This window comes from Calliopsis andreniformis, chromosome 7 (assembly GCF_051401765.1).
Source record: "Calliopsis andreniformis isolate RMS-2024a chromosome 7, iyCalAndr_principal, whole genome shotgun sequence".
NCBI lineage: Eukaryota > Metazoa > Arthropoda > Insecta > Hymenoptera > Andrenidae > Calliopsis > Calliopsis andreniformis.
Window position 1 is genome coordinate 11,985,561 of NC_135068.1, and position 16,118 is coordinate 12,001,678.

The 16,118-nt window shown below is 40.8% G+C and overlaps 1 protein-coding gene across 2 annotated transcripts; it reads left to right on the plus strand.

Annotated features, from left to right (window-relative positions):
* The first annotated feature begins 4,565 nt into the window (after window positions 1-4,565).
* On the plus strand, window positions 4,566-12,547 carry Bicd (Microtubule-associated protein Bicaudal D). Of its 2 annotated transcripts, XM_076381839.1 has the most exons (8): window positions 4,566-5,079; window positions 5,511-5,651; window positions 5,799-6,635; window positions 6,710-6,856; window positions 7,090-7,122; window positions 9,313-9,742; window positions 9,829-10,083; window positions 10,786-12,547. In XM_076381839.1, the coding sequence occupies exons 1-8, from the start codon at window positions 4,870-4,872 to the stop codon at window positions 11,064-11,066; spliced, it is 2,334 nt and encodes a 777-aa protein (XP_076237954.1). In that variant the 5' UTR covers window positions 4,566-4,869; the 3' UTR covers window positions 11,067-12,547. The 2 variants fall into 2 exon arrangements, with proteins under 2 accessions (XP_076237954.1, XP_076237955.1); XM_076381840.1 differs by lacking the exon at window positions 7,090-7,122.
* Window positions 12,548-16,118: the final 3,571 nt, after the last annotated feature.

Genomic DNA, 16,118 nt, shown 5'->3' on the forward strand with positions numbered 1-16,118 from the left:
GCAAACACACTAATACGATGGTAATGATAATATAAACATTCGATTGAATTAGAGTAGAGACATGAATCCTCTGTCCCCTAACCTTCAAACTATCTCGTATGCGCATTGTTTTGTGATGCAAGATGTATGGATCATTGAAATATCATTTAGAGGGAAATTGTATGAGGCCAGCATTCACTATAGTTTCGTCTTCTAGCTCGGTTAGCTTTGATGGTTTTTCTCTCAGACGAGAATCAGGGAATAAAAGGGAATTATTTGTTTCGAACATGAGAGGGACACTGTAAAATAATCCTAGGTCGAGGTTACGTTCGTTTTTTACATCCACGCATCTTGTATCCGGTCCTCCCTCTCGAACTCTAGCAATTCAAGAACAAAAAAGAAAAGAAGGAAAAAGAAATATTCAGAAGTAAATGGGAAAGGAAGTGAACATGCCGGCCCTGAATACATATAAATAAGGTTTAGTAACGCCAATTTTTGATGTGTAAGGATGTAATGAGGCTCGCTGAACGGATTAGTTTCTAACGAATTCTAGTTTCCACGGAAGCTGCACAATTGTAGGGATTGTCGGTGTTTACGAGTTTATATACAGTTATACTTGGGCCATTCTAGATTCTGATAAACTAGGAACAAATTAACGTGTGCTTTGTATGTCAGATTCTTTAATTAAGTGAAAATGAACGCAACGTGTTCGGGAGGCGTGATACTCAGCGATCACCGTGGCGTATATATGTATATATACATATAAACACAGAGGTCTATACAAGTTTACACTTTTTGTACGTGAAAAGGTCATAATTGTTGTCGATGCTCGCCATTGTTCATATTGTTACTAACTTTCAATGCATAACGCAGTTGCCATTTTACCCTTACTATATCCTTACATATGGTGAAATATTTCGTTACTAGGTATATGTATATATATATGGCGCATATGTGTATACATATATACATACATATGTGCAGGAGCTGTATTTTGTACTGTAAAAAGCTAGATATACTCTGGTCGTTGCTGGTGACTAATTCCACTAATTCTCTTATTTATAACGTCACACTAAGAAACGAGTAAAGAATGATATTTTCATGTATAAAGCACCGCACTAATCTTTTTTTTATAAGTTGTAGAACGAAATCTTTTAGGCGTGATTTGTCTAGTATTGTTTTCTTGTTGAACGTTTGCCGAAAAATCATGAAGTGGTGAAACAAAAATCGAACGCGTAGATTCGGAACTTTCGAATACTTCTCTCCTAAGAGACACTCTTGGAGAGTATTAGACTTAATACAAGTACAAAGAGATGTGCAAGGTTTTTTCTAAAAAAAGAAAATGAGAAAAAGGATAATGTGAAAGGACGTATGAGTCTAAATAGGAAGCAAAAATAGACTGCAGTAAATTTTTAGTGGCGACACGAGGTTTAGATACACGAGCAGCAAGGGGGCCTGGGTTCCTCGGGCCCCTGCTACTTTAAATTGAGATTCGTTCCACCGAACAAGCGATTACATTTCAATTGACGGGAAGATCGTTCACTGATCTTTGTTCAGTCTGTATGGGTAGACCCAGCGTGTACATCCTCTGCACCTGCGCCGACCCGCGGGAAATCTTCTACCTTTCGTTCGCCAACAGCTTCGATTCATTGACCACGAGTCCACTCCTGTGCAGAGCTCGTACACGATGGGGCATTTGCTATTTTGACCAGCAGCGACAAATGTGTATTTATGTTCAGAAGAAGCCAGGCGTGCCTGACTCGGTGGAACTGTGAAGAAGAGCGCCATCGCGCGTTTGTAATCGTGTGTAGTACAGGTGTCCTGCAACAATTTTATACACTTAACTGTTCGGGACTTAAACCGATCTCATATCGGTAACCGATCGATTTATTTTTTTTCTCTTTCGGTAGTAGTTTGTAATCAGTGCGCTAGCGCGTCTGACGAGATTTGGAGGATCAAAAAATTGTATTTCGCTAATGGACCGGTAACCTTTGGTGCTCTCATTGGATGCAGGATTTTTGAAGCGATGAAAAGAGAGATTGGACATCCGTGCATTTATCCTTAGTTTCACTGAACATATTCGAGGTGCATGACGCCAAGCATTTAAGAGAAAACAAAAAGTTTCACCGATATCTTACCATGTAGGGTGTTGGTGGGTTAGAAAAGATTTTTTGGGAATACGACCTAAGCGTTTGGGGTTCACTGGTGGCACCGGAGGTTCAGAGCATAAGAAAATAAAGAGTGCGATAGGGCACCTGCGCTTTTTGTCTCTACTACAAGACTTACGTACGAATATTGTAAAGAATACGACTGTTACAGTGTATGAACTATAATTCGATCGGTATTATCGGCCGGTCACAGCTCGACTTATATATTAATCTATTAATACTTAAAGGAGGAAGAAGATGAAGAGGATGAAGAGGAAGAAAAAAAAGAAATAAGCTACAAAGTAATAAAGGATTGCGGAGTATTTGAAGTTATGTTTTTAAACTGAATTTTTGAAATAGAATGTGTACGGAGAGGCAAAGACGTGAACTTGTTTTTCATTTTACTGGTTCCCTAACATGCATCGCTTTGTCAGGCTGGTTTCACCCTTGCAACTCGTTCGAGGGAGTATCGCTGGCCCTTTCTTAAGAGCAACTGATTGTATATTCGATTCACTTTGTCTGTATTATTTATATTTCAGTTGGAGAAGGAGATCGATTATTAATAAAACGTGAATGTATGCTTTCCTTTTCAGTTGTCGTCCTTTTGTGCATATTACTATTGTATAGTGATCTTTTCGAACAGAGTAGCTGGTAAATTTTGCGACGATTTGGAAAGTGTGAAAGTTGTAACGCAAATTGTGCCATAAGTGAGGTGAGCCATCGGTTATTTCATGTGCAGGGTGTCCATTTTCAACATTGCTTCGATATTGAACAATAAAATAAGTTCTTAAGAACGTGTGACCTATTTGACCTTGGTAGAAGTGAGTAAAAGTGGGGAATATTTTTTTTTAGGGAATGTAGGCGTTTATTCAGAGATACTGAACATTAATAGCCGAGGAAAGACGTATGTATTTGCGAGCCAGCTCAGTGGATTCTCGTCAAGCAGCGATGAATGTGTGAGGAAAGCTTTTTCTTCTCATTTCTATGGACTCGAGCAGGTCATTCAACCCTGAGCGTCCTCTCTCACAAATGCATCGGTAATCTAGTCGACCAGATATGGCTAGAAACGTTTCGAAATACTTTTCCAAGCTTTTGTCTGGTCTCAATTGATTAGATTGCCGATGCATCTGTGGTTGTGAACAATAGAATCTATTGAACCGGGAGACTCCAATTTCCAGCGGTCACTAAGGCCTTAAGATCCGTTTAGAGTCGCCAGATAGCGCGACTGTCGTCTCAGTGTGGCAATATACCGGGTGTCCCACGATAAAAGTCAGAAATTTTAAGAAGAAATTTGATTTAAAGTAGAACGAAAATGAAGATACATACAGTTTTCGTTCAAAGTGCTATAACTCGGTGAAAAAAAATCGTAGATCACTTTTTAAGGTCTCATTGGATAGGGGAAGGTTCAAACTTGAAATCTACTGCAAAATTAGACCCGAAAAAAATTCCTGAAGCTTCTGAGCGTCGTCTGAAGTTGAAAAAGATTCTGGGGAAAACTACCCCCTCTTTCTCGGTGGGTCGAAGAATGAAAAATTTTTTTCGAACAAGTTCAATTCAGGGGTGTGAAAGTAGAGGCTTTGCACTTTAAAATGAGACCAGACTCATCCCCCTGCGATTTTTTTTGACGGAGCTACAGGAGCTGAAAGATTGGCAACTTTTTTGGTCTCAGGATTAGTAGGTAATTTTGAGGCTGGAAGCTCACTTTCCATTCAGACAGCGATAACTCAGCGAAAAAAAATCGCAGAAAGATCACTAAGGTCTCATTCGAAAGAGGAGGGTTCCAGCTTTGATATCCATTCAAAATTTGTCGCGAAAAAAATTTATCAAGTTCCTGAGAGACGACTGAAGCTGAGGAACATTTGGGGAAAAACCACTTTCTCTTTCTCGATGTGTCATGGAGTAGAGAATTTTTTTCGAATAAGTTCAACTCAGTGATGTTAAAGTGGAGGCTTCACCCTTTAAAATGAGACCAGGCTCACTGCTCTACGATTTTTTTTCACAAAGTTACAGAAACTCAAAGATCAACAATTTTTTCAAGCTCTGGATCATTGTGTTATTCTGATGCAAAAGCGACACTTCTTAGTTAAAGTGCCATAATTCAGTGAAAAAAAATCGTAGAACGCTCGTTAAGGTCTCTTTCGAAAGGGGAGAGTTCCATCTTTAATATCCTCCTAAAAAAGGTCGTGAAAAAAATTTCTGAAACTCTGTACCTAGCTTTAAACTCAGAAAACTGTCACATTAAAAAAAAATTGACTTCAAATCTTCGCGGGAATTTCAATCGTCACCAGGTGGCGTCACAGGTGACAAAATATTCAAGTACAATCTTCTGTATCTATATTTCATGCTGCACATGCGTAGTAATAATCCCCGCAATCGCCGCCATCTTGTCAGCCATCGTAATAGTGGAACAGTGGAATTGGAACACGAGCCAGCGCGGACTGCGGGACGTTGGAATTTGGACGCACGAGGGGAACGAATGGAACGATGCATCCGGTCCGTGTGATTTTCCCTGATTTTCCCCGTGCCCTCTCGCCCTGATCTCACGTCTGTTGAACGCTCGTGAGTCTTCGGAAGATGCGAGGCTTCGGGAGGCGGGCACGCTAACGAAACTGCACCAGGAGCTCTCGCCACGATGCCCTCGTACTCGAAACGCATCACGGCCGCCGATGCTCCGATATATCTGCGGTAACGATAAGGAAGCACTTGGGGAAAGGAGCGAAACGGAGTTGGACGGCGCGCAGCAATGGCCACGACAGACGGTGTCACGATAGAAGACCTCAGGATCGAGATCGAGAGGCTCTCCAGGGAGCTAGATCTAGCCTCCACGGAGAAGATACAGTCGGCTCAATACGGGCTCGCTTTGCTCGAGGAGAAGTCCTCACTGCAGCAGAAATGCAACGACCTAGAGGCCCTCTACGAAAACACGAAACACGAGCTGGAGATCACGCAAGAGGTTAGAATTCGCTTCTGAACCTGGTTTCCTTTTCCACGCCTTATTTGTCGGGGTTTTTGGAGTCCTTGAAAGATAGGTTAGGTCTCGTTGGGGGATCTCTTGAGGATTTTTTTTGCTGTGGGGTTATGTTTACTGTGTTGCACTGGGCTCTGAAAATTAATGCGTTTAGAGAGGCTTTTTTTTCTTGTAGAAAGGTTGAGCTTGGTTTTGTGGGTTTGAGGTTAAGTTGTTTTGACGTTTCTTGAGATTGGTGTACGTTCTGCGTGCTGATCTCTGGCTTGACTTGTGTGTCAAGGTTATGAGATATAGTGAGTGTGTTAGTCATTGAGACAGTTTTTTGGAGTTATAGAAGACACTGGAATAGAAAATTGTAGGTTAAAAGTGACTCTATGTCACTAGGAGTTAATCTAATTTTTATTTTCCTGTTTCAGGCATTAGCAAAGTTCCAAACAACAACAAAGTTAACCACAAAAAGCGGTATAGAGCAAGAAGAGAGTCTACTTAGTGAAAGTGCTGCAAGAGAAACTTCTCTTCAGACACAAATTATTGAATTGGAGAATGAAACAAAGCAAGTAGGTATCTTTTCACAAAAAACATGTAGTTCTCACCATTGTGGCATTTGGATGCAAGTTATGAAACCTGCAATCTTATAAAAAACTCATTTCTATATAAAAAAAAAACGAAAATTCCTAATACTGATTTGATATTCTTTCTTTTAGTTACGTCATGAGCTGGAACGGGTGCAGGCAGAACGAGATCACGCCCTCCAAGAGAGGGAAGAAGTCGGGAAGGATCACCAGCAGGCAGAGACAGAAAGGAAATCCTTGCGTACTATGTTACGCGAGTGCAGATTCCGAGAGTCACGACTTCTTCAAGATTATTCGGAATTGGAAGACGAGAACATTTCCTTGCAAAAGCAAGTGTCTGGCTTGAGGTCCAGTCAGGTGGAATTCGAGGGTGCCAAACACGAGATAAGAAGATTGACAGAAGAAGTGGAACTTCTGAACAGTCACGTGGAAGAATTAACAAATCTAAAGAAAATCGCTGAAAAGCAAATGGAAGAAGCTCTTGAATCCCTGCAAGCTGAGCGCGAAGCCAAGTATGCTCTGAAGAAAGAGCTAGACCAGAGAATTAACAGTGAGTCAATCTACAATCTCAGCAACCTTGCGCTGTCCATCAGAGGAATCACAGAGGATGCAACAATGTGCAGCGATGGGGAAGACGATTCCCCTGCTTTGCGTAGAATCGAAGCAGACTTGAAGACTCAAGAGCCAGGCACCTCTGCCACTGATAAGCAAGTCGATTTGTTCTCTGAGATTCACTTAAACGAATTGAAGAAATTAGAGAAGCAGTTAGAGCTAGCAGAGTCTGAGAAGGCGCATCTCACGCAAAATTTGAGGGAGTCGCAGTACGCGGTTGAGAAGAGTCAGAATGAGCTGCAGTCGTTCGTTGCGCGTATAGTGCAATTGGCAGCCCATGTGCAGTCGTTGCATCACCTGCACGCGAATTTACCTGAGAAGCAGACGGAAGAAGCGACTTTGGATAAACTGAGTCAGGTGTGTGTAAATAATAATTGGAAGACGTTCTTTTAATAGGTTTTTTGGTAACAGATTCTTTCGTTCCATTCCAGGCCATTATGCAGTACCATCAATGGAGCACTATGTCAGCGCGTGAAGTGAATCAGCTGCAGAAAGACTTAGCTGAATTAGAGAATGGCTTAACCATATCTGATTCGACGCAGCAGCTGCGAACAGAATTGACGAATCTTAGGATTAAGGTACATAGTTTCTCTTTAGACTTTCGCGTACGATTTTTCATCTCATAAATTCACGAACAGAGCATCATTGCGGCAAATATGATGACGAAAAGATATGTAAGTTAATGATTTATCAGATTTTCACTGACAATAACTTGACACGTGGAGATAACACGAGTAGAATTGACTGACTCTGGCATAATTGCGATTAATATTCAAAATTTAGACTTTGAATAGAAATTGTGGCGTTTCAGATCCCCGAGTCAGAGAAGAGCCTTCGAGAAAAGGTTGGAACGTGTGGTCCCTTTGACGTATTTACCAATTATTTAATAACGATTTGTCTTTTGGCTCCTTTGATGATCCGTACAGATTGCTTCTCAGTGTCTTAACAAAAGCTCATCTTTATTGCTTCTGGTATCTTCATATTCTTAACTATACATCAGGCTTGGGCATTATCGAAACAAATTACACTTTGCAGTTTGCTGCAAAGATCGAAAAATTGTCGATCTTTGAACTACTGTAACTTCGCGAAAAAAAATGGTACAGTAGTGAGCCTGGGCTCATTCTAAAGGGCAAAGCCTCTACTTTAGCATCCCTGAATTGAATTTACCCGAAAAAAATTCTTCATCTCACGACTCGCTGAGAGAGAGGGGGTGATTTTTCCTCAAATGTTTTCCAACTTTAGACGACTGTCAGAAGCTTGATAAATTTTTTTTGGGACTCGTTTTGCAGTAGGGTTCAAGTTTGAAGCTTCCCCTATCCAACGAGACCTTAAAAAGTGATCTACGATTTTTTTTCGCCGAGTTATTGCGGTCTGAATGAAAAGTGAGCTTCCAGCCTTGGAATCACGCGGTGATCCAGAGCCTAAAAAAGTGGCCAATCTTTGAACTCCTGTAACTTCATAAAAAGAAATCACAGAGAGCTGAGCCTGGTCTCATTTTAAAGAGCAAAGCCTCCACTTTAACATCCCTAAGTTGAACTTGTTCGAAAAAAATTCTCTACTCCACAACACACCGAGAAAAAGAGGGTGGTTTTTCTCCGAATGTTTCCTAACTTCAGACGACTACCAGGCACTCGATGAATTTTTTCCGCGATCTTTCTTGTAGGGACATTCAAGCTGGAACCCTCCCCTGTCGAATGAGACCATGGCGAGTGCTCTGCGATTTTTTTTCGTCGAGTTATGACACTTTGAACGAAGTGGTTGCCAAGGTACAGTTTGAATAAAATGGGGCCCAAGGTATACTTCTCATTCAAAGCGCGATAACTCGGCGAAAAAAAATCGCAGATCACTGGCTAAGGTCTCATTCGACAGGGAAGGGCTCCAACTTTAATATGGTCCAGAAATAGACCCTCAAAAAAATTCATCAAGCTCCTGAGAGTCGTCTGAAGTTGGAAAAGGGTTTGGAAAAAACCACTTGCTCTTTCTCGGTGTGTCGTGGAGTGGAGAATTTTTTTGAGGAAAGTTCAACTGAGAGGGGTTAAAGTAGAGGCTTTGCCCTTTAGAATGAGACCAGGCTCACTCTCCTGCGATTTTTTTTGACGGAGCTACAGGAGCTCAAAGATCGGCCACTTTTTTGGGCTCTAGATCGCTTGGTGATTTCCAGGCTGGAGGCTCACTTTTCATTCAGAGCGCGATAACTCAGCCAAAAAAAATCGCAGAGTACTCGCCAAGGTCTCATTCGACAGGGGAGGGTTCAAACTTGAAACCTACTGCAAAATGAGTCTCGAAAAAAATTTTGTATAGTCTGTAGAATTGCTCGAATTTGGATAATGAGCCCAAGCCTGCTTTACATATCGCCATAACTACTGACGAATACATTATCACTTCATAAATCGTGGACTCCTTTGTGAAAATACTTCTGAACCCTGTTCATGTTCTAATACATCTCCGTTTTCACAAATGAGTTCCCCTATCTCCGTCTATAGGAATGTTTTTATCGAATGCTCTGAAATGTACGGATCTCCAGTCGCTGTGCACTGTGGCTTCTAAAATAGAATGTGCTTAGGAAGAGAAACTCAATGGATACTACTATCCAAGACTGTCCTTCGTGTCTCACTTGCATCTAATGTAGCATGAGTCAGATTCACAGAGCCTGTTTGCACGATGTTCAAACAGATATACATACATCTTATTCGGTCTTGCAAAATGATGAGGTGATACAAAAAGTTCTGTCGCTTTGGAAATTAAAACAAGATCACTTGCATACACTTGTCCTGCGAACAGATGACTTATCAATCCCATTTTTTAATATTGAGAATATTTATTATCACAAGTCATCTTACTTTAATTTGAAAAGAGATAGAACCTCTTTGGCTGCCTCAGTATTTCAGTTCTCGAGCATTCTGTTCCTCCAACATCATATCTCTCTCTGTAATGAAAGTTTCCAAGCTGATACACAATGAAATCCCAAACGACCATGCGATAAATGACAAACAGTAACTAGGTCAATGTAAAAAGAACTTTTATCACATTTCAGCTTTTAGCTACAGAACAGAGAAGTATGCAGCTTGAGTCCGATATCTCTACCCTCTCGAAGCTCGCAGTGGAGGCTGGTGGCTTCCTCGATTCTGCACAGAACGACTTGCAGAACATCTCGGATGAACTTGCTCAACTTTACCACCATGTCTGCACTGTCAATGGAGAGATTCCCTCGCGCGTGGTTCTCGACCACGAGAAGATCGTCCCTGACAAGGAAGAAGAGAATGGAAAGATAGACTTGTGCAGGACTTTGTTTAAGACAGACATTCAGACCAAATACGTGGAGAGTCTCAGTAAAGCGCAAGAAATCGCGAAGCACATAGAGACTGCTATGGATCAGATAAAACACCTTAGAAGCGCTGTAGAACACACGATTGAGCTGTCTAAAGTCAAAGGAATTCAGTCGAACGTGTGCAACGTTTGCGAGGGTGAGTTTCTCCAGCTTAGGTGCTTTTCATGTTTCTGTGCCTTGAGATTCAAGTCATTTATGAAAATAAACTTCAAACAATTGTAGGATCAGTGAACGAGAACAAGGCAGAGGTGGCAGACCTCCAGGAGCAGGTGTTGAAGTTGAAGGCCTTGCTGTCTGCCAAGCGTGAACAGATCGCTACTCTGAGGACAGTTCTGAAGTCAAATAAGAACACTGCAGAAGTAGCGCTCACGAACTTGAAGAGCAAATACGAAAACGAAAAGAGTATCGTCAACGAAACGATGTTGAAACTGAGGAATGAGCTCAGAATGTTGAAAGAAAATGCTGCAACATTCTCCAGTAAGTCGATCATGAAACTTATGATTCAGTTTTTCAAGTACACATAGTTTAGTGAGACACAGTTAATTTATTCTCTTTTTTCTATTTTGTCTACTAACATTGTCTCACTAACAAACTATAATTAGCATTTATGTGCGCTTTACTGCTTCTAACAAGCTGCGCTACGATCGACTTTGCAGTCGCGTTGAGAGTCTGCTATCAACAATATTGCTTCATTTAATTATTTATTGCGTCAGTGGATTCCTTTGCTGCTATTAACTTTCACGAGATTTAAAGATAACTTTTGAGTAATATATAGGGTGTTTAAAAAAGAGGGTCCAGCAGAGTTGTAGTATTCATTGAGAGGGGTAAAAAATATCTGAGCAACATAGGTTCAGGCAAAAGAACTGATCGTAGATTCAGTCAAAGGGACTGATTGATTGTAGGTTCAGTCGAAAGGCCTGATTGCAGGTCTAGTTGAGGAATCGAAGGACTGATCGAAGGACCTCTGTTGATTAGACATCTTTTACTCCTCTCGATGAGTGCTATAAGCCCTCCAAGTCTTGTACCTTCTTTTTTAAACAGCTTCTATACTTACCTAACCTCTCCACAATTCTTTTCTTCGCGTAACTAAAGTTTCCTTTCTTTTTAACATTTCTCCCAACTCTTCCTACATCTTCTTCACCTGTCTACCTGTTGTTAATACCTGCTAACACTCCTCAGGTCTGCGTGCAATGTTCGCCGCGCGCTGTGAAGAGTACGTAACGCAGATCGACGAGCTCCACCGTCAGCTCGCCGCTGCTGAAGAAGACAGGAAAACGCTGAACCAGCTTCTGCGGCTCGCGGTGCAGCAGAAGCTCGGTCTGACAATGAAGCTGGAGGAGCTGGAGGTCGACAGAGAGTTACGGAACACGCGAAGGCACGCTGCCAATGCGAATGGACGAGGTAGAACGCGATTGACGCAACAGACGAACCGTCCCCACTTAGGCAGAGATTTCTTCTAGAAAATGATGAAGATGTGGAGCAAGATATTCTGAGAAAAAGGAGGATTTTGAACTTTTCAATTTTTTACTGCTCATCGTCAGACTATGTAGCCACGTGAACCGAGCTGCGCTTTTAAACGATTCAGTGTTGCACACACACACACACACCACAGACACCTTCTCCATGTGTTTTCGTCAGGTATTTGATAGACGTAGAGTAGAAGTTGTATAAAAGTTCTTGTACTACGTCACGAGGATATTTTTACAAAATTTGGACAGACAATGACCATTTTGATAAGAAAGATAGAGTCGTGTTAGCCTAGCCGCAAAGGAAGCCTTGGATCAGTTCAGGACGTGAAGCAGGACGTTTGGAAAGCTTTGAAATGTTCATATTTTCTTGCATCGATATTGCTCCATGTCGTAGGGTTTTTAGGAAGCTCTGCCTTCTGTTACCAATGTTGTTAGTAAAGATGCCTGCCAAACATAGAATATATTTCTGTTGCAAGACTTCTGTTTCGTGCAACTGACACGGAATCAAACATTCTGTGCTGGAAGGTTTGCTCCCTGAGAATCGTTCGAGCATTCTTGGGGGTGAGACGCTTATCGATGTCGAATGAATTGATCATTTATTGATTTTTCCTTTTTTCAAGGGGATACGTTAATAGCAGCGTTTATTTCCACATTTCTAGCTAAACTATATTCTTTTCGTAGTGAGATTTACACATTTTCCAGTATGATGATGTTGAGTATCATTGTAACCGTATAAAAAAAAGTATTCTGCATGGATGGTTCATATAGTTACAATAATTATATGATACCGATGAAGTATTCTTAATGGGGATGCATGATAAAATGAACGTATACTGTTTTTTAGGTAGACCAACGAGGAAAACGATTTTGCATTGCATACCATAGAGACAATATTAATATTGTGCGCGACAGTAGCGTTTATAATCAAAGTAGAATGGAACATTAGACGTTGTAGAGTTGAAAACAGAGTAGGAAAGTAACTGAATTAGGGACCCATTCTCCGAGTAGCGTCTCCGAACAACCATTGTGCAATTAACAAAGAATGTCGTTTACAGTATATTTTACTTTCTGTTTAGATAATTTAACCGTCTTGGTAAGTGGCATTTCTAACTCCTTTTTTCTACGTAGAATATTAACTGTAATACAGTATTTTACAATTTTATTATTTTCCAAGTGATGGAACTTTTTATAATAATCGTGGAACTTGGCCTAAATAGGCGGTAATCCAATTTTAATCGATTTGGCAGCTTTTTGTTATCTCCAGGCTGCGGATTTTTATGCAAATAAAAATGTGTAAAAATATGGTTGAAAATTGTATAAAGTCCAATGCAATTGCAGTTTCTCTATTTATTGATGATGTGTTCTGAATTTAGGCCTGTTTCTTAGATTCTAGTTTGCATAAACCTCTGCAGTCTAGTCATATTTATAATTATTGGTACTATTATTATATCCAATATATATTGACCATTATATCTTTAGTTGTTGTTAATTTATCTCTATTTAAATATATACATGTTTTAACAATTTATTTAATTGGAATCAGCAGCTATGCTTTTCAGAACGACCAATGCATAACATTAACCGATCTGAAGATATTTTGTAAGGCTCGATGCAGCTGTTTGTAGGAGACAATTCTGGCGCTAATCATCGATTCCAAATTAGAAGTGGATGTATATTATCTCACGAATATACATTCCACTTCTCTGCCGCCCTGAGGATTTTTAACGCGCCTGTTAACTTCTACCTTTGTTGTTAACGTGATGCTAGTTTCGCTGTTGCTCTCCGCCTAGAGTTCCATTTCATTTCGTTCTGCTCAACGCAGAATGTTGAGAAGGAGAGAAAAAAAAAACGAAAGGAAGAAGCGGAGAGAGCATTAAAAAATGGCATCGATGTTCGTTCGCACTGTACGCAAATAAGGTTTAAGCGAAGGCAATTTTCTGTATATTTAATATGTCTCTGCGAGATCTACTAACGCTAATTAATTCAATTCAAATTTTGATTAACCGTCAATGTGTGCGGAAGTGCGTGTGCGTGTGTGGTATGTTAGTGAAGATTCAGAAGCGTGTCTGGTGCATTATGCAGGATATTTGAAGTGCAATTTTATGCTTACGAGCATAACTGGTTGTTTACTTAAGGATATACTTTGCAATTTTCTCTTTTTACAATATTTGTCGAACATTGTTCTACTAATTTGCAATCTTACATTTGCTGCGTGAGATATTTCACGAGATAGATATATGTACACACCACATGTAGCGTATGTTTAATGAATTCTCGGTTATTTTGCTGGCTCACAGTGATAAGTATCCTGCATGTGTACGTAATCAGTGTACGATTATCGTGAACCGTCTTGAATCAAATTTGTTATTAGCACTATTAGTATTATTATCTTTATATTAATATTATTGCGATATTGCTGTCGGCTTCGTGGAATCCAGATGAGTACCTAAAGAGAATTTATTGATCGTTCATTGACTGTCAACTGATTGATTAGTTGTCGCTATTATTATATTTATACCGTATAGTTACGCTATTGCCTGTGTCTATGATTCTAATCGAGGGCTACTCCCGTTTCTTCTTTAGGTTGATGTTTAACAGTCCAGCGAAATAAAACTTGGCGATTGTACTTTTACGTTCCGCTCCTTCGTTCGGTGTAAATAACCGAGGCACGTTAAAGAGGATGTTGGCAGCTTTTAAAGGCCAGTTCTGTTAAATTTGGAACGTTTATCTGGGTTGAATCAGCGAGCGATAGACACAGGTGGTTCTGATTTGTGTCCATAAACCGAGCCAGCCTCAAACCACCGTCCCTTCCCTACCCTCCCGCGCCATTGCCAGGAACGAGGCGGAAACGAGAAGTTCTTTCCTTTCTCGATTATTCTTTTTACTACCGTTAGTTTAGGTGTTCTCCTTCCGACTTCGTCCTCAATGGAAAGAAATTCGTCCTCAACTTTTCGCCTTGCCGTCCGCGCTGTTCACGAGGCGACTCGAAATCGTTCGCAGCCAGAAGCATAAGTTTCGAATTGTAACTGTATATAGAGAGTTAGTCTACTACTTCGACAATATTTATGAATAGCGTCGCGCGGTGGAATTGTCGAATTTGGGATCTTTCAGTTGACGTTGACATTGTTGAAGCGATAGAGAAAATGTCGAGTCCAAGGGAACGTTATTCAGCTCATATGAATGTTTCAGATATAGACGAAGGTCAAGAGCATGCGCAAACATGGCCAAACTCGTCATAGAATTCAAGAACATGTTGGGAAGTACAGATGAACATCGTCAGATTGATAGTAACATTGTTAGGGTAACACTAGACATCGTCAAACATGGTCAAACATCACCAAATATCCTGAAACATCGTCATACTGATCATAAAATTCAAGCAAATATTATCAAACCAGCACCACTCATCATGAAACATTGTCAAACTCATCGTAGACATAGCCAAACATCACCAAACACCATCAAACATCGTGAAACATCGCCAAACACCATCAAACCAGTTTAATTTTCTAACCACACGACCTGGAATCGACACGAGAACGAACGAGAATCGATCGCCAAAGCGCAAATCTGTAAGTGACTTTTGCCAAAGAACATTCTGTCCTTTCGAGGGATCATACTGTCCTTCACACACTTGACGTCCTTCGCAAAGTTCCTCCGCCTGTTACACGTATCGTCAGAGTTCTAAACGTCACTCTATCGGTATCTCCGCGAGGAGGATATTGTTGTTTCGAAGAAGAAGACAACAACCACGCTCCATTTCGTCCATAAATGTTTCTTCCTTGAATTCCAATCGGCTGAAGCTGAAGACCAGCTCTCCCACCGGGGATTATTTTAATAACGAGAGATCTTATCTCGTAGAAGACAATATCAAACGATTTAAGACACCTTCAGAAGCGGCGGGATACGAAAATAAACGACGATTTATCGAAACTGCCGCGAACTCGAAGCGAAACGCGACCACGTCTTCTATTCTTCATCGAGCTTATACGATTAAGAGGGGAATTATCGTTTAACGTTACGTCGGGAAGAAGATTCGTTATATTTTTACATTCGCGGGAAAGAGGGAACCAGCTGTAGAGGAAAGAAAGGAAAGTCGAGTAAGAGGATTAGCGAGAAGGTAAACATCAGAGTCCACCTGCTGGTGGTAGGAAGCAGAGATGTGGGGATGCTGGCAGGTGGATTTGCTCAAGGCTTCCATAAAAGCTATGATTGCGTCCCAATTCTGGCTGACCTCCTGGCAATGGCGCGCGTCTTCGGCTTAGATCGTATTGTAATAGACTGTGGATTTTTATACGACTTCACATTTCCTCAAGCAGGTCTAAAAAAAACATGGAACTTAAGCGCAGACCTTGTCCACCCTCCAGAAATAACAGTAACTTGTACTTCAGGTAGTTCGCATATTTTAGGATATTACGTGCTCTCTTGCAAGCTGAACTCTCTCGTAAATGCATAAAGATCCGCAGTCTAGTAATGAACGTTAGGCATAAAGGAGCTCGAGTGCCGAGTATGACTAGCTCTAATGGCGTAGGATAAGCGATTTGACCGACTGCGTAACTTGCGCTGGAATTATTCACTGCTCGAAATGTTCTTTGGGGAACGATGGCTTCCCGACGATACGATCGCGCGTATTCATATTCCCGATCACTCGAGACGTTCGCGCGTCTCTTGCACCTTAACAGGGTCCACGTTGCATTTAGGGAGTCAAAGGTCACCCCTCATCACCAGTCAGCCACTTCTGCTATTTTTATAGCGACCATTTCACTGTTCCGAACGACTCTCGCCGCTGAAGGCTGTGTGCTTCAACGTTTCAGTATCTTTTTATTGTTAAACTACTTGTGATCTAAAATAGTTATACAGTGGTGATGGAAAGCAAGTCTAATATTTTTCAATGATTTTCACCGTGGGTAATCTGTGTAGATGAGATCGTCTAAATACTTGTAATATTATCTATATAAATAATATTTATAATTATTATGATATTGATATCATTGTTATAGATAATATTGTCTTATAGATAATTCTAGAGGATCCTCCTTAGTT